Source organism: Cottoperca gobio, chromosome 6, assembly GCF_900634415.1.
Source record: "Cottoperca gobio chromosome 6, fCotGob3.1, whole genome shotgun sequence".
NCBI lineage: Eukaryota > Metazoa > Chordata > Actinopteri > Perciformes > Bovichtidae > Cottoperca > Cottoperca gobio.
The window spans coordinates 6,827,985-6,854,161 of NC_041360.1; the positions used below are offsets into that span (position 1 = coordinate 6,827,985).

The 26,177-nt window shown below is 40.3% G+C and overlaps 1 protein-coding gene across 9 annotated transcripts; it reads left to right on the forward strand.

Annotated features, from left to right (window-relative positions):
- The first annotated feature begins 384 nt into the window (after positions 1–384).
- On the forward strand, positions 385–26,026 carry cnot1 (CCR4-NOT transcription complex, subunit 1). Of its 9 annotated transcripts, none has more exons than XM_029433190.1 (49): positions 385–548; positions 2,196–2,488; positions 2,621–2,728; positions 4,623–4,721; positions 5,046–5,114; positions 5,274–5,328; positions 6,281–6,484; positions 6,640–6,808; positions 7,075–7,201; positions 7,546–7,656; positions 8,034–8,204; positions 8,400–8,527; positions 8,865–9,105; positions 9,192–9,311; positions 9,605–9,727; positions 9,859–10,010; positions 10,264–10,414; positions 10,563–10,776; positions 11,178–11,309; positions 11,820–11,944; positions 12,090–12,376; positions 12,459–12,537; positions 12,673–12,912; positions 13,057–13,197; positions 13,497–13,676; positions 14,071–14,187; positions 14,285–14,395; positions 14,583–14,660; positions 15,905–16,082; positions 16,693–16,847; positions 16,982–17,278; positions 17,405–17,545; positions 17,957–18,061; positions 18,209–18,328; positions 18,774–18,968; positions 19,066–19,208; positions 19,448–19,556; positions 19,846–20,015; positions 20,455–20,686; positions 20,772–21,020; positions 22,106–22,269; positions 22,416–22,533; positions 22,665–22,766; positions 23,091–23,264; positions 23,469–23,618; positions 23,716–23,896; positions 24,222–24,354; positions 24,487–24,621; positions 24,750–26,026. In XM_029433190.1, exons 2-49 carry the CDS (start codon positions 2,387–2,389, stop codon positions 24,826–24,828), a joined length of 7,164 nt encoding a protein of 2,387 aa, XP_029289050.1. In that variant the 5' UTR covers positions 385–548; positions 2,196–2,386; the 3' UTR covers positions 24,829–26,026. The 9 variants fall into 9 exon arrangements, with proteins under 9 accessions (XP_029289050.1, XP_029289051.1, XP_029289052.1 ...); XM_029433191.1 differs by having other exon boundaries at positions 10,563–10,764; positions 12,664–12,912; XM_029433192.1 differs by having other exon boundaries at positions 10,563–10,764.
- The last annotated feature ends 151 nt before the right edge of the window (positions 26,027–26,177 follow it).

The window sequence follows — 26,177 nt, forward strand, 5'->3', positions numbered from 1 at the left end:
ATAGCCCACTCCTCTTCTCGAGTAGACTACACAGAGATTCGTGTGTACAATTGGTGGAATGCCCCTTTAACAACTATTTCAAAAATCCAGTTTGTTAGAGCATATATCTATTTATTCGTCTGGCATTCAAATGCAAATAACGTTCAATTAAAATCTGACTGACATATTGTCTTGTGGTTTTGATTTTTCATTGATCCCGGATTTGTTATATGTGAAACAAAACAAAACCCGTTTGTCTTGCGTTTATATAAAGAAACAAAAACAACCATGCTTCATTTTCATCACCTAAATTGAATAAAATACGATATTACTAGATGGCAGTTAGCACTGACCCAGGTGTCTACTGGCGAGCACCTTGCGTTTGTGTCGCGCGGATAAGCTCACGCACTCGTCTAGAACTCGAACCGTGAGCGCGCCGCGGTGGTGACAGTCGCCATTTTATTTTGAAAATCAAACTGAACTGGAGGCACAGCGACCCTTCCATTTCGTCAAGTTTGTTGTGCGAAACAAGAAGGGATGAACAACTGAATTACTTTCTTGGGAGCACGGTGAGATTTACAATATATTTGGTAAACAACCGTCGACATATTTATATATAGCGCATAAGTAAAGACGTTGATAGGGTGGATGGCCGTTAGCCACCAATGCGGGGAGGTCTATTTGCTGAAAAGCAGCTGTCATGTTGGTCACATCAGAAAAGTAACAATTCCTTAATTTAGTAACGTTTCTCATGCAACGTGGGTAACTTAGTTCTCTATAACTATATTAGTCACCATTTTTATGGAGACTATATTAACGTAGGCTCGGGAAAACATTTACGCGTCGTTACGAGACAGTTAGCATTGAAAACTAGCATATAACGTTAGCGATTCCATATATTAGCCAGAGCCCGTAGGAATGAGCTAACGTTAACAAGGTTAATGCTAACATTAGCTGGCACGATCGCGCAAAACCCATCCGCAATACTTGAGGCCTTCACGCTCACGGCCAATGCATGTGTAACGATCTCGAAACCTTAGTAAGTGTTTCGCTAGTCAGACTGGTTATAAAAATAGTCAAAGAAACAAAACCAAAAAAACGTTAAGTTAATTTGTTTTGCCGATTCATACACACCAGCTTGAAACGGACTCATGTTGCTAATGTTAGCTTCACGTAAATGCTAATTCAATAGCATTAGCCCGTAGCCAACAGGGAGTTGGTAACATTTCATAGAGGTTAATGTTATATATTGACCAGTGGTAAGTTATTCTAATTAGTAGATATGTGAATATAGAATAACGTGTGATATAGTAAGCGACGGCGTGAAACCGATTTAACAGGTAATGTTAACGCTAGCTTGATTATCCGGTAAACATGTTGGCTAACGTTAACTTAAACTTCTCCCATAGCAAGTGTTTATCAGCGTCATGGTAATGTTAGCTTACGTAGCTAGGTTACCCCACTTGCCACAGGAGTATTGTCCCCTAAAGGTGATGTTTGTTTTAAATCCATTTATTAACAAAGCCTGGTATCGTTTATGTCTGGTAAATGTATGACTGCCAAACGTTAAGTAACATGTAGATCGCTTGCTAGGTATATTTGCTAACTTACATTAGCTTGCTCTTTGTTTCAATGGGTGATTTTAACTCTCTGTCCATTAGTCATTAGAAATTCCTGGTTGGCTGCTTTAAATGTTAAATACTTCTGAATTGGTTGATAAAGCTGCGGCGGTCTTTATGCTATTGCAAACTGTAAGGTTTGTTAGTTTGGTAAGCAACTTAACACACGGTAGCTTTGAATATGTGTGCCAGATATATGGGTATAGTCGAGGCCTAGTAACGTTACAAGCTATTGGCACGGCAAGTTTATATAACTACAATGTCTCCGCGAAGGTGGCGTACTAAACTACGTAACTTTAATTCATATTGACCGTAGTTTGGGAATTTATTTGCAGATGAATGCCCAGGCAGCTGACGCTAAAATGCATTTACTGCACCGCTGTCTGTTATGTACGTAGGCCTTAAAGCCTGTCACAATATTTTTTGTTGTGAATTGATTGTAAATATTGTCCTGCATGAAAGTATCACTACAGAAAGTTTAGTGCTGTTTACAAAATAATTCTTCCTTTATGCTTCTTTAGTTTTTTCTTTTATTTCTACTACAAAACGTTTTGTGTGTTAAAAATCACTTTTGACTTGTTTGTCCTTTCATTACAGATGCTGAACTTGATTTTAAACTGAAGGACTCTACGTAGTTCCGGAGCCACTGATCGGAAAACTCATTTGGAAGCCTATATATTTTTTTACACTTTTGGGGGGAGCAGAAGTAACCTATCACTGAAGTGACTAAAGGGGAATAATGGTGATTTTGCGCCGTGCTCGGCCGCCTGCTTCCGCCCCGACCAGCAATGAATCTTGACTCGCTTTCGCTGGCTTTGTCTCAAATCAGCTATCTGGTGGACAATTTAACAAAGAAAAACTACCGAGCCAGCCAGCAAGAAATACAGCATGTAAGTGGTAGCAAAGACGTCAAGTACATATTTGTGTATCTTTCAACAGATCTTAAAGTTTATCTTTGTGAAGTGTCCTAAAATATCTCCTCAAGTCCACATGTTCTGGATGTTTTGCCCTTATTCTCCCAGATTGTAAATCGTCACGGTCCTGAGGCAGACAGGCATCTACTACGCTGTCTCTTCTCCCATGTGGATTTCAGTGGCGATGGTAAAAGCAGTGGCAAGGACTTTCACCAGGTAATTTTTGATTAGAGACGCATTGATTTAAAAAAACAAAACCTTTATTAGTGTTGCTGCATAATTTGGCAGGAAAACAGCATTGCCGACATCGCATTTATTACATTACAGTTCATTTAACTGACGCTTTTGTCCAAAGCGACTTAGAATAAGTGCAAACAATCATGAGGATACAACTCCAAACAGCAATCTTGCAAGTACATTAGCTTCAAATGGGTACAATCCTTTAAGTGCAGAACAATATCTTCAAATAAGCCAAACAATAGGATACAAATTCAACTATTAGCTACAATTTATTGAATTTCTTAAAATTCTCTCAAAATTCTTTGTATTAAAACAGTTGCACCACATTTTGCCTGGTCTTCTTGGAAGTTTAATTTATTGAGCATTTTACGGGTTTCCCAATTCCCAGGATATGCACGCAGCCAGGCTGCAGAAATGCATTCATGTAATGTTCAAGCATTACCTTTTTTATAAGTCCATTGGAATGATACACTCAACCTTGCATTCCTTTTGGACCACGTGGTCTATATTCATACACAGTGGAGAAATGTAGCCAGTATGGAATTTCAGTGAGAAATAGAGGCTTGTATCAATAAATGGGCTAACCCAGACCGGACCATTAAGGATGAGAAGTAACCCATCTGTTGGACTCATATGGGGTAAAAAAAAAAGGTATCTCTCGTTCTTCTGAAACAGTCTGAACCATACTTTAAACTTTTTAAACTATAAAACCACAAAGTATGCTACACATACAAATTTGTACTAATATATAATATTAAAATTCAAGGAAAAATAGTTTCATATTGACATTATTGCAGACCTGGCATAAATAGGTTATCAAACAAATATTTCTCTCCGACATTTAAAGCATACTAATTTTACACTTGTACATGCGGTAGTTTCACATCTCCTTTCACAAGTGTGAGGCAGGATGATACTAGTGCGCTTGGTTTTCCAGAAGCCCAAAGTTGATTTGAAATAATGTTCAGGTATTGTAGGCAAAGTTTGTTTGGTTGTGTTTTACCTTAAATAATCACAGTGATACATTTTCCTTTCAGTCCATGAAATTTGAACTTATTGACTATGATAAACCGGTAGCCATCACACTCACTTATAGATAAGCAGAGCACAGAAAATAATTAGCATTCACTATGTTAAAATACAGGACAAGATCTGATAAATTGGACACGTGCAGAGACACTTTATTTTGGTCGGTTGTTTATCCTTCCTAGCAAATGTGCTCTCCAATTTCAGGGGAAGAGTGTGAACTTTTAACACAGTGAAAAAATATTTTAAAAAACAGCAGCTGTTGGTATTGCTGTACTCTTGTACAAAAGAACATACCTGGCAAAAGCTGGCTGATTCTTTCTTTGGAATGCTCACTTGAAAACTTGACAGCAGGCCTAATCAATCAGGCTTTTCTATTTTGACAGTGATGCCCAGTGTGTATACGAAAGAAAGACTGTGCTTATAAATCACTGATTGCGTACAACTACGTTCTCTGCCCTGAAAGCATTTACCTTTTTATTATTGATAATTTTGCACCCATCACTTCACCAAGTCCTCATTGTAGTGCTCTTTGATTCTTTGTATTTCTGCTCCTGTTTGCGCATATATCTCAAAATGGCATCACTGAGAAACCTGTAGTTCGTTAATGTTTTCTCTTGCCTTTATATAAATTAGTGGAATCTTTGATATACATTCTTAATAGTGGGTTTATTCTACATTGTTGTTCTGGTAGAATTTTCATAATTGAGTAGACGTGCGTGTCAATAGCGCTTATTATTTCATATTGATTCTTTTGAAATAATTACTGTTTTATCTTATTCTTCACCTGCCTCTGTTCTCTGTACTCTCTTCTCGGTACGTTTTGCTTTTCAACTTGCCCAAGACACAGTTTCTGATCCAGGAGTGTGTGTCGCTGATATCAAAGCCAAACTTTATCGCTACTCTGTGTTACGCCATTGACAATCCCCTCCACTACCAGAAGGTAAGGAACAGATGCCAGAATGTTGTATTACTGTGGTAACCTGAACGTATGGCAGCCAATATTGATAGATGAATTCTGAGAGGAGTAAAGACGTAATATTAAAAGCAAGCAAAACGATATAGAGCAATTGCATTTGGCTGAATCAGATATCTTAACTATCAAGTCTACATCTACACAAAAAAGCACTAGCTTTTACTTTATACATCGGCCTGTAACTAACTTAGACATCAACTCAGACATCAACGAGTGTACAGACAGGTGTGTATAAATATAAAAATTATATTTCATCTTTATTAATGTGTTTGACTTTTAACTGTCTTTCAGAGTTTGAAGCCATCTGCCCACTTATTCACTCAACTGAGTAAAGTTCTTAAACTCAGCAAGGTCCAAGAGGTAAGCAGCCCTGCAATGGGCTTCATTAAATAACAATCTGAATGAGACAATTTACATTCAGTATATAGTTATTTTTAATTAGGAACTATTGACTGCCAAAACCCATGTGACCTTTAGTCTATCTGAAATGTATTTTTAACTTATTAATTTATTTCCCAGGTGATATTTGGACTTGCTTTGCTCAACTCCAGCAACGCAGACCTTCGTGGTTTTGGTAAGTAGTTCTAGTAGAGCCTGATATATTTAAACCTGTAGTAAAGATGACCTGAAATCCTGTTTCTAAAAAGGCGTACACATGTTTACCGTGTAAAGTATTAAAAGTTATCAAAAAACGTAATAATTGACATATTGTAGATAAGTCTGCCCATTTAAACAAAGTTAAAACACTAGCTTGGCAAAACTTGCCATGCCCTCTTTAAGTGATGTGGTCTTGCATTAATCCGTGGCTGAAATGTTCATGGCATATATCCTCTTTTTTTTCTAACCAAAAGCTTGGATGTTTTGCACATGCTTGTTTTCTGGCATTCTGATAAACATAATATTCCTTTCCTTGCACTATGTGCTAGTTGGCATTCAGATCAAATTAATGATCTCGTCGATCACAAATACAATAGAGGTGAATTATATAGTAAATCCATATGGGATGTTGCATTCTCAGATTATTTGCTATCACTATCTTCATGGTATTATTATAAATGCAAGTTTTGAGTTTCACACCACAACATAGTTTACAAACTGTATAAAATAAAGTAATTACTGACGACTTGTCTTAGATTGAGGCAAGATTTTGAATTTATCATTTGGACAAACATGCAATGTCTATAAAGGCCAATGGTGTGTTAGTGGCTAAAGTGAAGATGAGAAAAATTATTGCATTATTTATTTGTAGGCAAGGTGTTATTAATATTTGTATTTCACAATAATTGTTTGCATCTGTTTTTTATTTTTGCTATTCCTTTTTATAAGTAAATGCTGCTTAAGATGTGATAAAGATTGGTAACACAGGCATACGGGTGAGAGGTGTCTAAATGATCTGAAGTAGGATTATGGATGACCACATCACTTTAAACGGACACGGTTGTGTGTAATGTTGACTCGTCAGTAATGAGAAAATTGTGTTAATGCATGTCTGTGCGTTCCTAACTCGTTTTTGACTTGTCTCTCAGCCGCGCAGTTCATTAAGCAGAAACTTCCAGACCTCCTGCGGTCATACGTTGACGCGGATCTCGGAGGAAACCAGGAAGGTGGCTTTCAAGACATTGCCATAGAGGTCTTGCAGTTACTGCTTTCCCATCTACTCTTTGGCCAGAAGGGAGCCAGTGGGGTAGGGCAAGAGCAGATTGACGCCTTCCTGAAGACACTTTGCCGAGGTATGAGGGGTCAACACAAACCTGGTCTTCATTTCATTAAGTATATTAAAGACACATTTGTCAGACTGAATAGAAAATGGAGCAAATCCTGTCCTTAAATTGTTTTTCAGTGTTGCTGTGCTGCATTTGTTTATTTTAATTGTGTCGTATTTCAGATTTCCCCCAGGAGCGCTGCCCTGTGGTGCTCGCACCACTGCTGTACCCTGAAAAACGGGACATTCTCATGGACAGGATCCTGCCAGACTCGGGGGAGTTAGCTAAGACCATGATGGAGAGTTCTCTTGCAGAATTCATGCAAGAAGTTGGCTATGGCTTCTGTGCTAGGTGAATTTATGTTACATCCACAACTAATGCATTCAAGTTATATTTTTAATCCAGTGAATGTGAAATCATGTGAAAGACCACTTTACGTGCATTCCGACAAGGCAAAATGTCTGCCTAGTAGTAGGCTATCACACAAATCAAATGTTTCTAGCAATGGTAGAAGTATTTAAAAAAATACCCAAAATTGTAGAGCTAAAAACAAGGTATATGCCTAATAATTTAGTTTTTGGAATATCATTTCCCAATGCCTGTCCTTTTGTCTCCAGTCTGGATGAGTGCAGAAACATAATCCTCCAGTATGGGGTGAGGGAGGTGACTGCCAGCCAGGTAGCCAGGGTCCTGGGCATGATGGCTCGTACCCACTCTGGCCTAACTGATGGCATCCCACTACAGGTGAGTTTCTTTATTTGATGGAAGAGTCATGGGCTGCCAGAAGTCCAAGGTACATTTGACTACTTTTACTATCGTTTACTTGATATGAACAAAAGGAAAATACAACATACATTTTTAGTTTCAGTCCATTTCCACACACACACACACACACACACACACACACACACACACACACACACACACCAAAGTAAATGTATAGTCTGTAAAATCATAACGTTGACCTAAATTAAAAAACAATATCGCCGTCATTTGTCACAATAACTTGTTGGGGCTGGTTCAATGTCGTGGATTCTTTCAGCACCCCAGAGCTTTAACTTTCTATTCTTTTGTGTTTTCTCTCTCAGTCCATCTCTGCTCCAGGAAGTGGCATCTGGAGTGATGGTAAGGATAAGAACGATGGCTCGCAGGCACACACGTGGAATGTAGAGGTTCTCATCGATGTCGTGAAAGAAGTGGTAAGTGAACCATCAGTTTTTCAAATGGTTAGCAGTAACCTTTCCTGAATATTTGTTTATTATTTTCCACACTGGTATCACTTTCACAAAATATAAACAATTTTGAGTTGCAAGAATGAGTTCATTACAATGGATTGTGCAATTGCAGCCATGCTGGTCAACTCCACTTCAACATTTCCATCAATTTCATGACTTATGTTTCCAGTATTTTATAGTGTCACTGGAATTTTAATTATATACATCAGTAGACTCATTAATGCATGTACCAGCCTTTCATAAGCCTCACACTTAATGTTGCAGGGGAAACAAATGTTTTGTACAGATAGCTTTCAGAAGTCTGTTGAGGTTTCACTTGTGGATATTTGTCTGTGCCCTAGAATCCCAACTTGAACTTCAAAGAGGTGACATACGAACTGGACCATCCAGGCTTTATAATCCGGGACAGTAAAGGTCTGCATATTGTGGTGTATGGCATTCAAAGAGGGTTGGGCATGGAGGTCTTTCCTGTCGATCTCATCTATCGGCCATGGAAACACGCAGAGGGACAGGTAACTGACCAAAATCTGCTCCATCAGGATGATGTGTTTTTAATTGTAGTGGCAAACTTGATTTTAAAGTCAGTTGGATTAATAATGAGAAATCATAACACAAAGGTAGAATTGATTTATTTGTCTAAACAATGTGGTTATGGTTGTATTCCCTTTTTTTTTTAAATGTCTTAATTGCTTTGTTTCTGCTTTCAGCTGTCATTCATTCAGCACTCCCTGATGAGCCCAGAAGTGTTTTCCTTTGCTGACTACCCTTGCCACACTGTGGCCATCGACATCCTTAAGGCCCCACCTGAAGATGACAACAGGGAGATAGCCACCTGGTATGGAGCTTGTTGCTTGGCTACTATGTAGAGCTGGGTCGTGGTTGTTTTCTTTCTTTAAACTAAACCCAGTAAAATTAGACTTATTCTAAACTGTAAACATGTATTTGCACTTCTCCTGCATGTCACTCAGCTGACTATTTAAAGCACATCCAATATATCATGTGACTATAAAAATCATTGTAAAACATACATTATCTATAGCTGATCACTGTAGTATGCTGTGGAAAACCCTGCTTTATGCTCAGATGTGAAGTTTGACCTACTGGTCCTGTGGATTTACTTGAGAAGCTACAGGGCTGATGGTCCTGTGTTTGACTGACTGAACTCTTCACAGGAAAAGTCTGGACCTTGTGGAGAGCCTGCTTAGGCTGTCTGAGGTGGGCCAGTATGAGCAGGTGAAGCAGCTGTTCAGCTTTCCAATCAAGCACTGTCCGGACATGTTGGTGCTGGCATTGCTGCAGATCTCCACCTCCTGGCACACGCTGCGCCATGAGCTCATCTCGACCCTCATGCCCATCTTTCTGGGCAACCATCCTAACTCTGCCATTATCCTGCACTACGCCTGGCATGGACAGGTTTGTGTTACTGCTTTTGAATTCAGGTCAGTTTATTTTTTGTTTTGGTTATGTGTACTTATAAAACCTGGTGGTTGTTTTTCCAGGGACAGTCTCCCTCCATCCGTCAGCTAATTATGCATTCAATGGCGGAGTGGTACATGAGAGGGGAGCAGTATGACCAGGCCAAGCTGTCTCGCATCCTGGACGTGGCCCAGGACTTGAAGGTTTGTCAGAATAGAGTAAATATTCACTGACGCAGTGACTTCTCTCATCTTTAAAGCTAAAGCAGAATTATTAGGGAAGATTCTTGTAGTACGTTGGATTGTTTAATTTATTAATGTTTCTCCATATTTTATATTTATTTATGATGTACTGTTTTAGTCGATTACATTAAAATAGGATAAATTAGAGGATAGAGGGCCATATGTCCTGGGCTGCTCTCCGCTTTATCCTAAATGTAAGTCTCATTTTCATTGTTCAATAAGCCATTGTATTTGTTTTCACTCCCCCTTTTCAGTCTCTATCGATGTTGCTGAATGGTACTCCATTTGCCTTTGTTATCGACCTTGCTGCACTTGCTTCTCGCCGTGAATACCTCAAACTTGATAAATGGCTGACTGACAAGATCAGAGAGCATGGGGTGAGTCTTCGTATTTGATTTATGTACATTATTCTCAAAAGATTAATAGAGCGTTTGTGTTCTTAATGTCATTCTATTTTGAGCATACCACCCTAATAACATTGTATTTTACAATCATTGTGTTTTGTCAGGAACCTTTCATCCAGGCGTGTGTGACATTCCTGAAAAGGCGCTGCCCTTCCATTATGGGGGGTCTGGCACCAGACAAGGACCAGCCCAAAAGCGCTCAGCTGCCTCCGGAGACCTTAGCCACCATGCTGGCCTGCCTGCAGTCCTGTGCTGGGTGAGAAGCTTTTCGGCTTAGTACCGTAACTGTACTTTTTGTTTGCCTTTTTTTAAAAACAGTTTGTTGACCTTTTGGTTAATTGTCATATTCAAAGGGAAGCTTTGCTCGTATTTAATGATGTTTTGACCACATAAGACTGACTATCTTAAAAATGTGTTGTTTATCACAGTATAGTTATTTATAGACACTAATCACTCTAACCCTCCCACAGTGTTGTCTTTTAACTTAGATTGTTCACTTTTTTCCTCAGAAGCGTGTCACAGGAGTTGTCAGAGAGCATCCTGACAATGGTTGCCAACTGCAGCAATGTAATGAATAAAGCCCGGCAACCACCACCAGGTGTAATGCCAAAGGGACGTGCCCCCAGCACCAGCAGCCTGGATGCCATCTCTCCTGTACAGGTATCTTCACGTGAAATCTACATGATGCCTCTACAGACAAACTTTGTAATGCGGTTTCATGTTGGAATTTGGTGTCTGATCTGTATTCCTAACTTGATAAAAAGAAAACTTAAAGTAATGAATTATTGTCTTTCTTGCTCTTCTCTAGATGGACACTCTGTCTGGCATGGGTTCCTTGAACCTTGGAGGCACAGCCCCCTCCCACACTCAAAGCATGCAGGGTTTCCCAACCTCACTGAGTTCAGCTTTCAGTAACCCCCAGTCCCCAGCAAAAGCTTTCCCACCCCTTTCCAACCCCAACCCTAGCACACCTTTTGGGGGCATTGGGAGCCTGTCCTCGCAGCTTCCTGGTATGGACTCTGGTACTATGCTCTTTAATTTTTTCATTTATAAACATCCAAATCACATGTTCACACAAGTCCTACTGCACTATCCTAGCCATTTGAGTCTTATTTAAATTCAGTGAGAAATGAGACTGGACCAAATAGTTCTGGTTAACCTGTTGCTAAATGTTTGTCAATATGGCGTATACAGTAAGCCTAAGTCATAGCTTGGGTTAGAGCCTGAATTTACTTGGTTTGTATTATTGTATAAGCCACAAGGGAAACATTTTGTAAAGGGTAACCCATGTTGCAGAACACCCTGTTTGGTTACTCAATACTTGTTCATATTAAACTAAACCAAGTTCAGAGGACAAAAGATTGTAGGTCAAAGGGTGACGTAGGTATGGATTGAAATGATTGATGTGTTATGTTACTTTCAGGTCCCTTAGGCACAGGCATCGGCATCGGCTCTGGTATTGGCTCGAGTCTGGGGATGCCGACTGTAAACACCGACCCTTTTGGCACCAGGAAGATGAGCACACCAGGCCTGAACCCACCAACCTTTCAGCAGAGTAAGATGAAAGCCTGCAAGTGGTGGTGGTGGGACTGAGCGCTCAGTACTGTATTTCCTCCACACTGATGATTATTGTCTTGATTTGAACATTTTATTCTAATGCACCTCAGTGTGCCTCTCAAATACAATTTAAAGGAAAGTTTCACTAGTATTAACCAAGAGCTTTTAAAAGACTGGTGCCATTTGGACCTCTTGTAAACATTTAGGTGTATGACTTAACTTTCTATTTAATGTCCTAAAACTTGGTATATCATAGAGGAAATACAGATCAGTTTTCCATTCATGACACCTCCACTTTATTATCATTTGTCTACTTGAAGCATCAAAAAGAGTTCTAACCTGATTCGATTTAGTTAGAATACTCTTTAAATCCTAATTTATAACTTGATTGCACAATGATGTTTCTCAGTGAGCTAGTGACTTGGCGTTTGCTTCACCAGTGTTGGATCACAACGTTCAAGTAAATGTCAGTCTTGGTTAGAAATGTCTGTTTCTGCTCTTTTTCCAGCTGACCTTTCTCAGGTGTGGCCCGAGGCAAACCAGCACTTTAGTAAGGAGATAGACGACGAAGCAAACAGTTATTTCCAGCGCATCTACAACCACCCACCTCATCCAACCATGTCTGTGGATGAAGTATGTAGTGGTATTATTAATTTGTCCCTGCCAAAAACACTAACTTAAATCAAACTCGCACATTGGCTGCTGTTAAACTATTCTCAGTAATGTTGTTGCTCTTTGAGTTAACTCCTCTCCCATTGCATCATCGTCCCTCTCCTAGGTACTGGAAATGCTGCAGAGGTTCAAGGATTCAACCATCAAGAGAGAACGAGAGGTGTTCAATTGCATGCTTCGGAACTTGTTTGAGGAATACAGATTCTTCCCCCAGTACCCAGACAAGGAGCTGCACATCACGGCCTGCCTCTTTGGTGGTATTATCGAGAAGGGTCTCGTCACCTACATGGCTCTAGGCTTGGCCCTCCGATATGTTCTTGAAGCCTTAAGAAAACCCTATGGATCCAAAATGTATTACTTTGGAATTGCCGCCCTAGATAGGTTCAAAAATAGGTATGGAAATGTTTTCTTTTATAAAATGAGGAATGATGTAACAAGTCATCGTGTCTTAGGCTAACATATTTTATGTTTCTAGACTAAAGGACTATCCTCAATATTGTCAACACTTGGCTTCAATTGCCCACTTCTTGCAATTCCCCCACCATTTACAAGAGGTAATCAGGTTTCCTTAATTTATCTTTGCGCACCATTTTAAAGTCTTAGTCCCGACTGTAACTACAGGAAAGGGTTCATCAATACAGATAAATTAAATCTCTCGCTCTGCTCCTTTCGATATCCTGTGTGTGCAGTATATCGAGTATGGCCAACAGTCACGGGACCCTCCGGTGAAGATGCAAGGCTCCATCACAACCCCTGGCAGTCTGGCACTGGCACAAGTCCAGGCCCAGTCGCAGCAACCCGGTGTCCCCAAAGCCCCACAGCCAGGTCAGCCCAGCACTCTGGTCACCACCACCACCACGACAACCACAGTAGCCAAGACCCCGACCATCACAAGACCAACACCCGGCACTTTCAAGAAGGATGTGCCCGTGAGTTTGGCTTTGTTAATGTCGAAACCTCATATGTGCCTTTTTCAATGCATTTAATGTGTTTGTTTTTCTGCATATAAGAATTAGATAATATATATGGACTCTCACCTGTTTAAATGTAATTGTTGTTGTTCCTACCTGCAGCCCTCCATAAACACAACCAACATTGACACCCTGCTGGTGGCCACTGACCAAACAGAAAGGATTGTAGAGCCTCCAGAGAATGTCCAGGAGAAGATTGCTTTTATCTTCAACAACCTTTCTCAGTCCAACATGACACAGAAGGTAAAGTGAAAACACATAAAACATCGCCGTTTCTAAAGACAGGGTTCCCTCGGATCCTTAGTCTTAAAAGGCATTGAATTAATCAATCCAAAAATGAGGCCTTAATTGTTGTTAAAATATCTTAAATCAATCTTTCAAAAGTCTGAAAAATGCTCTGACATGGAAAGTAGGGTTGTATAAATGTTTTTTAGGTTTTTTTCTTGAACTTTATTCCATTTAAAAAGTCCTAAATCTAACTTAAGCTGTATGAACCTGAGTCTTAACTGTCAAGTCAAAAATCTTATTTGCTTTTTTTCCAGGTTGAGGAGTTAAAAGAAACTGTGAAGGATGAGTTCATGCCCTGGGTGTCTCAATACCTGGTGATGAAGCGTGTCAGCATTGAGCCCAACTTCCACGGTCTCTACTCCAACTTTCTGGACACACTCAAGAACCCTGAGTTTGTGAAGATGGTCCTCAATGAGACTTACAGGAATATCAAGGTAAACAGTGGGAGATGAGATGGTAACTTAATGGATTTAAAATCTTCAAAAGAACAAACATTTGTTATTTGCTGCTTATTATTATAATTATTATCATTGTTATAATAATCATATTCTTGAGTGTTTAGTCTGGCAATACTTGCTTAGTGTAAAATATCTCGCCGTAGCCATTTTCAAACTTGGGGCGTTTAACATTGCTATATTACAATCATGTGAGATTGTTTTGTTTTGACATTTTACACTCTATTCTCCATATTGATCAACTGCATGTCAAGTCTTGAGACATCACAACACCATACCAGATACATTTGTTATTTTGTTCCTACCTCAGCCCTGCTGAAGAATTCATCATTTGCAAAATACTGAAACTCTCCCACGTCTCCATTTCATTCAGGTTCTGTTGACGTCTGACAAGGCAGCTGCCAATTTCTCTGATCGCTCTCTGCTGAAGAACTTGGGCCACTGGTTGGGCATGATTACACTGGCCAAAAACAAGCCTATCCTTTACACAGTAAGAATTTGTAGTTCTTTGGTTGCAGCGTTTCATTACGTGGTGGGTCTCCTGTCACCTTTCAAGTTGGCTAACATATATTTTTCCTTTTTCCCAGGATTTGGAAGTCAAGTCTTTGCTACTGGAAGCTTATGTGAAAGGCCAGCAGGAGCTGCTTTATGTGGTTCCCTTTGTGGCCAAGGTTTTGGAGTCCAGTCTGCGAAGCATGGTTAGTAAAATAGGTGTCGACTGAGAGGTGCCTCAGTGCCATTAACATTACCTCATACCACTGCCCTGTATGTCATACGGTCAATTTTACTTTAGACAAAAATATCCTCCTTTGGAGTTCTGTAGGTTCTTCATAGAGATTTTTAACTTTGTGTGTGTGTGTGTGTGTGTGTGTGTGTTATGTTTAGGTCTTCAGGCCCCAGAACCCTTGGACCATGGCCATCATGAATGTTCTCGCTGAGCTGCATCAAGAACATGACCTCAAGGTAATAAATGATTCTTCCTATTTAGCCACTTAACTCCAGGAAGCTCTTAGAAAAGCAATCCATCTAAATCAGTTCACAAAGGGTAAGGGTATGTACTTAACTCCACGTGTTCACTGTAACCCAACTGTCAGCCAATACATTCTGTATTACATGGCTTATCACATTATTGTCCATAATAATATTAGGGCTGCATCGAATGGTTTATGGATGAGAATAGTCATTCTATTTAAACCTGTTATTTCTTCAGTTGCAGATACAAGTTAGGTTACACTAATACTAATGGTATTATACTATTTGTGGAATTGGATTCCAGTGGAGTTTACTTAGATTGATGACTTGTGTGATCCACATATTTTAATGACTCCAGAGGGTTGGAAAAAGTCAACATTTATTTTAAAATGATGTAATTGTTTCCAAAATTCACAAGGTTTCTTCTATTACGATGTTCTGCTTGAATCCATATTTGTTAGCGTCTAGCCTTTCTAAGCACCTGTAAAAGGGTTTAGCAGCAGTCTAACAAAACTGACCCGTTACATTCATTAAAGAAAGTTGACTTCATAAAAAAAACTAACTTGTTTAATCCAATGAATCACTTTATTCAAATTGACTATTTTGTTTGAGGATTCATTTTTTTAGCTCGAAGACGTCATAAAATATGACAACGTTCAAAGCTTCATTCAAAAACCTAAGTTAATAAAATAAAAAAGCCCTTGTTACAGCCCTGACCTGTATGTTGTGTCGTGGAATACAAACTAAACCAAAGGGTTGTGAGAAGTGAATCTATTATACTGAGATAAAGATACTTGGTTAAAGAAGTGAGCTCTTTATTTCTGCAGAAATGGAACAACAAAACAGAGTGTCAAACACTCTACCATGACGCTCTACGAACAGATAATACAATTAGATTATATAGTCACCAAGTGGGTGACGATGTTTACAGACAATCGGCTGTGCAACTACGCACATCCAGCTGAAACAAGAGATACAAGCTGACACATTAAGAGATACAAGAATACAAGGGGGACATGACCAGAGTGTGCTCTGGTCCTAATCACTGTAAGTAGGACAAACATAAATGAGCATACTAAAAGAATAGGACAGTACAAGTCAGGATAAAAATGACCATTACAGTTGTCACTTCCAGCTATAATATAAATAAACTGTATTAACCAATAACTGAAACAAGATCTTAGTCAACTGAAAAAATAAAATGATTTCTCACATTGTTCTCTTGTTTACTGCAGCTGAACCTAAAGTTTGAGATTGAAGTTCTGTGTAAGAACTTGTCTTTGGACATCAACGACCTCAAGCCAGGAACCTTGCTGAAGGACAAAGATAAGCTGAAGAGCCTGGAGGAACAGCTGTCTGCACCAAAGAAAGAGGCCAAGCCTCCAGAGGAGATGCTGCCAGTTTCTACCACAGGTGGATGCTCTATTTTCACTTGTATTCTCTTTGCGCTGCTTTCTACATACTGTACATCTAAGCATTGAAAGATTTGAGCTACAACTTTAATTTAAGTTACATTTGTTTTTCTTTTCTTTTTAACGTATCTTTGCCCTCGGCGAAATGTTGAGACCTTTTCTCATGTAGAAAAACATGTACAAATCTCACAACCCACCTGTTCAAACTGGCCTGCTCACTCTAAAACACAATCAACTTGTTATCACAGATCCTTTCACTCCGTCACTGTCTTGCCTGTTTTATCTATGTCGGTTTGACTAATTTGTTTTCTGTCTTTTGTTGTTGTTGCTGTTTTAACTTTTAAATGTGCTGTAAGGCGACCTTGGGTGTCCTGAAAGGCGCCTCTAAATAAAATGTATTATTATCTAAATACTAATTTTGACCAAATTCTTGTTCGTGTTTTGTAATATCAGGTTTATGTTTTGTTCTGTGAAGTTCTTTTTGAGGACATTTAAAAATAATTGCTTAGTATTCCATGTTTTATTTGCCCATGTGCTTGCTCTGTTTGTCATGTCTGGATAATCAGCAGTTTTGTGTGATTTTAATCAAATGACTGTTTTGTGACCAACAGGAGACTTTGTTCCATTTGCAGCTCCTCCCTCAACTCCAGCTACCACCACCACCATTTGCACAACCACCGGGCCCCCCACCCCACAGTTCAGTTACCACGACATCAATGTGTATGCCTTGGCAGGCCTGGCTCCACACATTAATATAAATGTCAACGTAAGTGTTGGGAACACCACTGACGGAGAAGTCAACGTTCTGCAAGAGAAACAAACTTCATGCACCTTCTCTTTTGCATCTTTTCTTTCTCCTGCTGTTTTTACCTTTTTTCCTTAATGTCTTTTTCTCTTTAGATCCCTCTGCTACAGGCCCATCCTCAGCTGAAGCAGTGTGTACGGCAGTCAGTGGAGCGAGCTGTTCAGGAGCTGGTGCACCCTGTGGTTGACCGCTCTATCAAAATAGCCATGACAACCTGTGAGCAGATCATCCGTAAAGACTTTGCCCTGGATTCGGAGGAGTCCCGCATGCGTGTGGCTGCCCACCATATGATGAGAAACCTGACAGCTGGCATGGCCATGATCACCTGCCGCGAGCCCCTGCTCATGAGCATCGCCACCAACCTTAAGAACAGCTTTGCTGCTGCACTTAGAGTAAGCTGAATGCCCCCATTTGCTCGTGTTCCATAATGTGTAAAGAGAGAAAGCATAGAGAGAGCTTCCACACCTTTTTCCTCGTACCATTCCTGCTTCTTTAACTGAAGGCGTTTATTCCCTCAGGCGCCAACCCCACAACAGAGGGAAATGATGGAGGAAGCTGCTGCCAGGATTGCTCAAGACAACTGTGAATTGGCGTGCTGCTTCATTCAGAAAACAGCTGTGGAGAAGGCTGGCCCTGAAATGGACAAGAGACTAGCCACGGTGAGACTTAAGGAACACTAGCTCAAGATCTGTAATATAATGTATTTAAGATACATGTGACTTGTGTTGCTTCAGCATGAGATTTGTAACTATGAATGTGGCATTATAACTGTCTATATTGCAAAGAGTGACATATTGCTAAAAGAAAAAACTGTAAATACTTTCTTAAGTAAATATAGTTGGAAAGGGACATTCTTCTACTAAATGCATTTGATTGGCAGCTTTGGGTTTTTATTGGTCCGATGACTAAAGATGATGCTGGTATCCCTCTACAAGGATGTGTTGGGCTTTCACAAGTGTACAGCCTAAAAGTTTCATTCTTATCTGTTATTGATTTAAATTATTGATATTACAGTATTGATGTAAAGCAAAGGTGTCCAATTTCTTAACTTGGTCTTTCAACTCTTCTAGGAGTTTGAGCTGAGGAAGCATGCACGCCAAGAGGGACGGCGTTATTGTGATCCTGTTGTTCTGACTTACCAGGCTGAACGTATGCCTGAGCAGATCAGACTCAAGGTAAGATCACTAACATCCAGTCATACAATGTATCAAAACATAAGACTGTTACCTCAGTTACTGGATCTGTCCAACACGATCATGATGCAGTGGATCCACAGACAGTGTAAAATAGCAGGTAAGCAAAATGCATTTTCTGTGTTGTAGGTGGGAGGCGTGGACCCGAAGCAACTGGCTGTATATGAGGAGTTTGCCAGGAACGTTCCAGGTTTCTTACCCAGTAATGATCTCTCCCAACCCACTGGCTTCTTGGCTCAACCCATGAAGGTGAGGTTCTTTTTTTTTTTTTTTTTGGATCCCCAAAACAAAACTTGAGAGCTAAAAATACTAGGGAAGGACATGTTGGAAGTAGAGATGCATCAATAGATTGACCACTGGTCAAGGTCAAATTTACACAGGTGCCCCATGATGGTACACACACACACACACACACACACACACACACTGCACTCACACAAAATGCACATCGCAACCACAGTGGCTGCAATCATCGCATCTCTAGTTGAAAAGGGCTACAGTGCTTATTAAAAATTATTATGAATTTTTATTTTCTGATTTGTGCCATTCCTGATCAAGAGCAAAAAGATTAACACTATAATGTTCGTTTTTATAATACCGTATATAGGAAACTTAAACTCTTTAGTTGTCAAATAGGTGTTGCGGTCTTAAACCCACAGAGCTTAATTCCATCTCTCTGTATGTCTGATAACAGCAACAGGCATGGGCCACGGATGATGTGGCTCAGATCTACGATAAGTGCATGGCAGACTTGGAGCAACATCTTCATGCCATCCCTCCAGCCCTTGCCATGAACCCCTTGACCCAGGCTCTGCGCAGCCTGCTGGAGGCTGTGGCCTTGGCTAGGAACTCCAGGGACGGCATCGCTGCACTTGGCCTTCTGCAGAAGGTAAAACAGTTACTTTTACATTGAGTCGTTAGAAATGGTGTGAGGATGGAAAGGTGGAGGATTAATCTACGCAAACTTTTGTTTCTCCATTTCCCAGGCTGTTGAAGGTCTTCTGGATGCTACTAGTGGTGCTGATGCAGACTTGCTGCTCCGCTACAGGGAGTGCCACCTGCTGGTGCTTAAAGCACTACAGGATGGACGTGCTTATGGACCACAGTGGTGCAATAAGCAGATCACCAGGTGAGTCAGGATTTCAAACTATTATGTTTCTATCTTAAGCTCCCTTTACCCTCACTGATTTTAAATCAAACAAACTTGTTTAGCCTTGGGATAGATTATTGTAAATCTGAATAATTTGATTTAAGTGATGTTGAAAAGGAGTAAAATGTTCCTGTGTTGCATGACATAAGGTTGCAACATGTATAAGATGTTTTGTAATATTAGTACTTGGTGTGTTGATTTGCTGTGTTTGTTTCCAGGTGTCTGATTGAATGCCGTGATGAGTACAAATACAACGTAGAGGCAGTGGAGTTACTGATCAGGAATCATCTTGTGAATATGCAGCAGTATGACCTGCACCTGGCACAGGTACACATCACAAATGAGTCGTATACTATTTTAACTTTATCTTATATTTTAGTTTGGCTTAAAAGCTTTTGCAGCCTTTTTTATTTTTAGGGTTATACTTAATTAAAACACATTTTTAGAATCTTTCCGGTGAACAGTTAAAATGTCCCAATCAGATGCACTATAGTTAAGTGTTTTATTGTTCAAAGTGCAGAATAACATGGTATCTGTGAATCAGTAACTTGATTAACTTCTCTCAAAGTTACATTTCAAGTCTCATTACAAGCTAACTTTTATTTTTATTTTCTAGTCGATGGAAAATGGACTGCACTACATGGCAGTTGCATTTGCCATGCAGTTAGTGAAGCTCCTGCTGGTGGATGAACGCAGTGTCAGCCATGTGACAGAGGCTGACCTCTTCCACACAATTGAGACATTAATGAGGACCTGTGCACACTCCAGAGCCAACGCACCTGAGGGGTAAACGACTACAATGTTAAACATTTTCCTTTTTTTTGTGTCATCAGTTGATTTATTTCTCCACAAATATCTGCTGCAGAATCGCTAAATTATGTGGAAATCATAAAGACACTAAATGAGACAGTGGGGTTCAAAGTCCTGAAGACGACGACAACAACAACATACTATTCTACTTGACCAGATTGTGGTGCTGTTACCATCCAGTCAATAACGTTTTGTGTTTATATAACGTCGCTATGCTTTCCACGAACATATTTTGCTTGCTATACTTGAGATGTCAATAGATAGTGTGTCGTGACTTAACAAGTTTTCCTGCCAGATTAATTTAATGCCATTTTGAAGTGTTTGCTACCTGCCTTATAAATGTCCAATCTAACACGTATGGTAAAATCAAATGACTGAAATGCAAGAGGGTTTAAAACGGTCTGTCATCCTCCAGCCTTCCCCAGCTGATGGATGTTGTTCGCTCCAATTACGAGGCCATGATTGACCGGGCCCACGGAGGACCCAACTTCATGATGCACTCTGGGATTTCACAGGCTTCAGAATATGATGACCCTCCAGGCCTGAGGGAGAAGGCCGAGTACCTCCTGAGGGAATGGGTCAACCTGTACCACTCAGCGGCTGCTGGCAGGGACAGCACCAAGGCTTTCTCTGCCTTTGTTGGCCAGGTAAATACTATTTTATAAGTGCAAATGATCAAAAGTTGCGCTGTCCCCTGTTCCTCATTTTGATTTAATGTCTTTTTTCCTCCAGATGCACCAGCAGGGCATCCTGAAGACCGATGACCTGATCACAAGGTTCTTCAGGCTGTGCACAGAAATGTGTGTTGAGATAAGCTACCGGGCACAGGCTGAGCAGCAGCACAACCCAGCAGCCAGCGCAGCCATCATCCGAGCCAAGTGTTACCACAACCTGGATGCCTTTGTTAGGCTCATAGCACTGCTGGTCAAACACTCTGGAGAGGCCACCAACACAGTGACAAAAATCAACCTCCTCAACAAGGTACAGCAACACAAAACAATCATCTGACAGAAGAGTCAAAAATATACACAATTGCAGCACATTTTAGAAAATGGGTTTTCTGTTGTGGTAATTAAACACTTTCTATGTGGGGGTGTTCAAATGTAGAAGTAGAACTGTGGATTATATTTTTGGAAGGGCTTTTCAATTATAATTTCAAGAGTCCACCAGATCTGTGATTTAGGTTGTTTTGCTTAAAATAAGAGGTTTACAAAGAAATGCAACATAAATGAGGGAAAAAAAAAAAATTTATATATATATATTAAATAGAATATATATATATATATATATATATATATATATATATATATATTATAGATAGAGATATAGATATATTATTAGAGAGAGAGAGAGAGAGAGAGGGAGAGGGAGAGAGGGAGGGGAGATAGAGAGAGAGAGGGACAGAGAGAGGATAGAGGAGAGATAGATAGGAGAGAGATAGAGGAGAGAGAGAGATAGAGAGATAGAGAGAGATATAGAGAGAGAGAGAGGGAGAGAGAGAGAGAGAGAGAGAGGATAAGATAGAGAGAGAGAGAGAGAGGGGATAGAGATAGGAAGAGGGAGGAGAGAGAGGGAGAGGGAGGGAGAGAGAGAGTCTCTCTCTCTCTCTATCTCTCTCTCTCTATCTCTCTTCTCTCTTTCTCGTTATCTCTCTCTCTCTCTCTCTTCTCTCTCTCTCGTTCTATCGTGGTATATCTCTTTCTCCTTATCTCTCTCTATCGGTTTCTCTCTATAGTTTCTCTCTAATATCCGCTGATCTAGAGGCTATATTATCTATAAGATCTCTCTATCTATATACTCGATAAAATAATATATCTAATATATATAGAAAATAACATATCACTCTCTATAAAAATAAAACTATCTATAATATATATCTATCTATACTTATATAATATCTATATATAATATTATATATACTATATAGCTCTCTATTAATTACTATATATATATCTCTATATATACATTATATATATATAACTATACTATATTCTATCTATATATTCTATCAGGCCTTGACTAGCTGGTTTACTTGATTCTGATCACGCTCTGCATTGTTTTTTTAGGTGCTAGGTATCGTAGTTGGGGTGCTGATTCAGGACCATGATGTCCGTCAGACAGAATTCCAGCAGCTGCCATACCATCGCATTTTCATCATGCTGCTGTTGGAGCTCAACGCTCCCGAACATGTTCTGGAGACCATCAACTTTCAGACGCTCACCGCCTTTTGGTAAGACATGCATGGATCGATCACATCTGAAGGGCTCAGAGTGTGGAATAGAGGAGGCTTGGTAGCGCTGATATTGGGCTCAAAATGAAGATGTTTTAAATGTTACGATTGCTGCATGGACTCACTCTTTCCTGTGTTATGTGCAGCAATACCTTCCACATCCTGAGACCCACCAAAGCACCCGGCTTTGTGTACGCGTGGCTGGAACTCATCTCCCATCGCATCTTCATCGCCAGGATGCTAGCGCACACACCGCAGCAGAAGGTACGCAAGAACAGCACATAACTCATACTTTAAATACCTTACATTTAGTTTTGTTAATGCATACATGTTGCTGCTTCCCCCAGATTTGTGGTTTTTGAATTTTGGTCTAATAGACTGATGTTTTCTTCCAGGGTTGGCCCATGTATGCACAGCTTCTGATTGATCTCTTCAAGTACCTGGCCCCATTCCTGAGGAATGTAGAGCTCAACAAACCTATGCAAATCCTCTACAAGGTACTTTCTTTTTTCATTCATGTACTTGCAGAAATAACAGCAGCCACGTCATAAAATGTTGAAACTCATGTTTCTGTCCCTTTTTGTTGTTTGAACCTTTCATTGAAACTTTGGCTGGGAGTGACACTGATACTTTCTTTTGTGATAAATTAGTTTAGACCAGTACCAAAATCATGACACTTGACCTGCATCATATCTGATTTGGCGTTTATTTTGGGAATAAGTCTTGTTTTGTTAATGTGCATATGTTTCCTGTTAAATGTTTGGATTACAACACTTAAAACTAATCTCTTTGCTCCCCCTGTTGTGTGTTGTCTGTTTCAGGGCACACTGCGAGTGCTCCTGGTCCTGCTGCATGACTTCCCAGAGTTCCTGTGTGACTACCATTACGGCTTCTGTGATGTTATCCCACCCAACTGCATCCAGCTCCGCAACCTCATCCTCAGTGCCTTTCCACGCAACATGAGGCTCCCTGACCCTTTCACACCCAATCTCAAGGTACACACACACACACACAACTCTTACTTTAAGATCAGCTGTATTATACATTTGCTGGTGTTTCACAGTGTGGCTTAGAGCAGCAGAACCTATATGTTTGTCAAAATGGTAAAGTGTCCATACCAGTCTAAAGAAGCAGGGTTTCGTCAGCCTGTTAGAACTGTTGAGACTCATGAATCTGTTATTTTAACCCCCCGGCTGCAGGTGGACATGCTGAGTGAGATCAACATCGCGCCGCGTATCCTCACAAACTTCACAGGCGTTATGCCTTCCCAGTTCAAGAAGGATCTGGACTCGTATCTGAAGACTCGGTCACCAGTCACCTTCTTGTCTGAGCTGCGCAGCAACCTACAGGTATGAGTGTCGACCTATTTTGAATTGTTAGTATTGGGCTTCAACGAAGGACGATGCCAATTGTGTGTTGATTTCTCATCTTTATTTTGTCTCCCAGGTGTCTAACGAGCCAGGAAACCGCTACAACATCCAGCTGATCAATGCTCTGGTGTTGTATGTAGGGACACAGGCGATCGCTCACATCCACAACAAGGGCAGCACCCCCTCCATGAGCACGATCACCCACTCTGCACACATGGACATCTTCCAGAACCTGGCAGTAGACCTGGACACTGAGGGTAAGGTGGCAGCATACAAACCACATCAGTTTTCTGTCAAATAGTAGATGAGTCCTGGGAGATTGAAAACGTTTAGCTGTGAGTCAGTACTTAAAACTTCCCATGTCACAAACAGTTTGACATTACTTGGGAGTTTTTCCCAACTTGTGTGTGGGTTGCAGGAACATTTAGCATTTAGTTTGCGCTGTTGACAGTCCTATCTTAACAGCTAACGGAGAAATTATTTTTGGGAAATGTATGTTGTATGTTTTTGGTGTTATCAGATTTTAAATGTTTAACAAAAGCAGAGCACTCTGATCAGGTTTCTGCCGTTATGGTTTTTCAGGGCGTTACCTGTTCTTGAACGCAATCGCCAATCAGCTGCGCTACCCCAACAGCCACACTCACTACTTCAGCTGCACCATGCTGTATCTGTTTGCTGAGGCCAACACTGAGGCCATCCAGGAGCAGATCACCAGGTGAGACGGTCTGTCTGAATTGAGGTCTGAGGGACTTTATTAGTTCAGCAGAAGGAATACATCGAACCAGCGCCACAAATGGAAGTCACAACTCCAAGTGCTGTTAGTTAAAGCTTTCTCCTTCTCTGCCAGGGTTCTGTTGGAGAGGCTGATAGTGAACAGGCCGCACCCATGGGGTCTCCTCATCACGTTCATCGAACTGATCAAGAATCCTGCCTTCAAGTTCTGGAGCCACGACTTTGTGCACTGTGCCCCCGAGATTGAAAAGTGAGGTTCCCTGTTTGACTCATTGTTGTGTCATACTACTATACAATAACTGAGATGAAGTAATGTATCTTGGACTAGTTGTGCTGCTCTTTAACTATAATATTCCCACCTCGCCCCTCTCTCCTCAGACTGTTCCAGTCAGTAGCCCAGTGCTGCATGGGACAGAAGCAGGCCCAGCAGGTGATGGAGGGCACCGGTGCCAGCTAGCCTGTGTACCAGCCAGCTCGTAGCCCTCGGGAGAGATGCCGCGGCCTTGACCCACTCCCCCACCACACACCTCTCTTTACTGTTGGCACTGGATAAACTGGCAACCACAGTCATTTGAAATGTGGATGACTACTGCTCACGGATCTAAAGAGTTAGATTTTTGTTTATCCCTTTGGGGCTGAATTGAGATGGAGAGAATGGATTGGGACATGCTGTTTAATATACTTTTTTTGATGCTTTGATGTACATATTGGAAAAAAGGGAGAATGGGAGAGTAGATATGTGGAGAGCAATGCACATGTCAAATAAAATGTATTCTGACATGTAAAGACATCAAAACATATTTTCACTCACTACCAAAGTCCTTGGTTTGCTTCCCTCCCACACAAATCCTTTTTTCCTGATTTTTTTTTTTTGCTTTCAGAGGCTGAATGTTAGATGATTGAAGAAAAAACGCTGCCTGCTACTTTCATTTGATTCCCTTTTATCCCTGAGTGGGACAGGAAGATGAAGTTTAGTCTCCGAGGTGGGGGGTCTACTCCTGGTGTGTCGGTGGAGACAGTTTGCTGATGGTTTGTCCATTTGAAACTGGCTCTGGAAGTCTCTCCCTGGCACTTGTAAATTGTGCAAAGTGATGGCGGCATCGTATCTTTACGATTTGTACAAAGATCCAAATTGAAGAACAACAATAGCAGGACCAATACAGCCCATTTTGTAACATTTTGAATGTTTTGTAAATGTATTGGTCCATGTGTTGTATTTTGTAGTCCTTTCTAGTTTGCCTTTAGTTCTTGCTACTTAACTGCAGTATGCGTACATACAGGAAATAAAGCATTCAAACTGCAAGCATCTGTGTTTATTCAGGGACTACAAGAGTCATTTTATGGTACTAATATACCAGGTGTTTTAAAAGTAGGTATGTATTTTGATAAACATAACTTGTATACATTAATCATTGCTGCGTAGAACTTAGAGAATATTGTTGCATGAATTATTTTAAGGTTGGGTTTTTTTTTTCTTCATCACAATCATTTGTATACCTACTTTTGAAACACTTCTGCTTGTTTTTGTTTTTCTATGGAAAAAGTTACTTTGTAATGTACTCCCTGAAGACTTCCCAGGATTAGAGGACTAACATATTGCATATCAAATGATAAATGGCTAATAAAAGACCTACAATTTTTAAAAGGTGCAGCAACTGATGTCCGCACTGGTTAACTTTTGGCATTACTTACAAAAGACACTTAATTTCAACTACTAAAGCAAAAATGTAATGTTTTGTTTACAGAAAGTTAGAATTTGCACATTTAAAAAGTAGTTGAGCAAATTATACAATGTGAGAATGATCC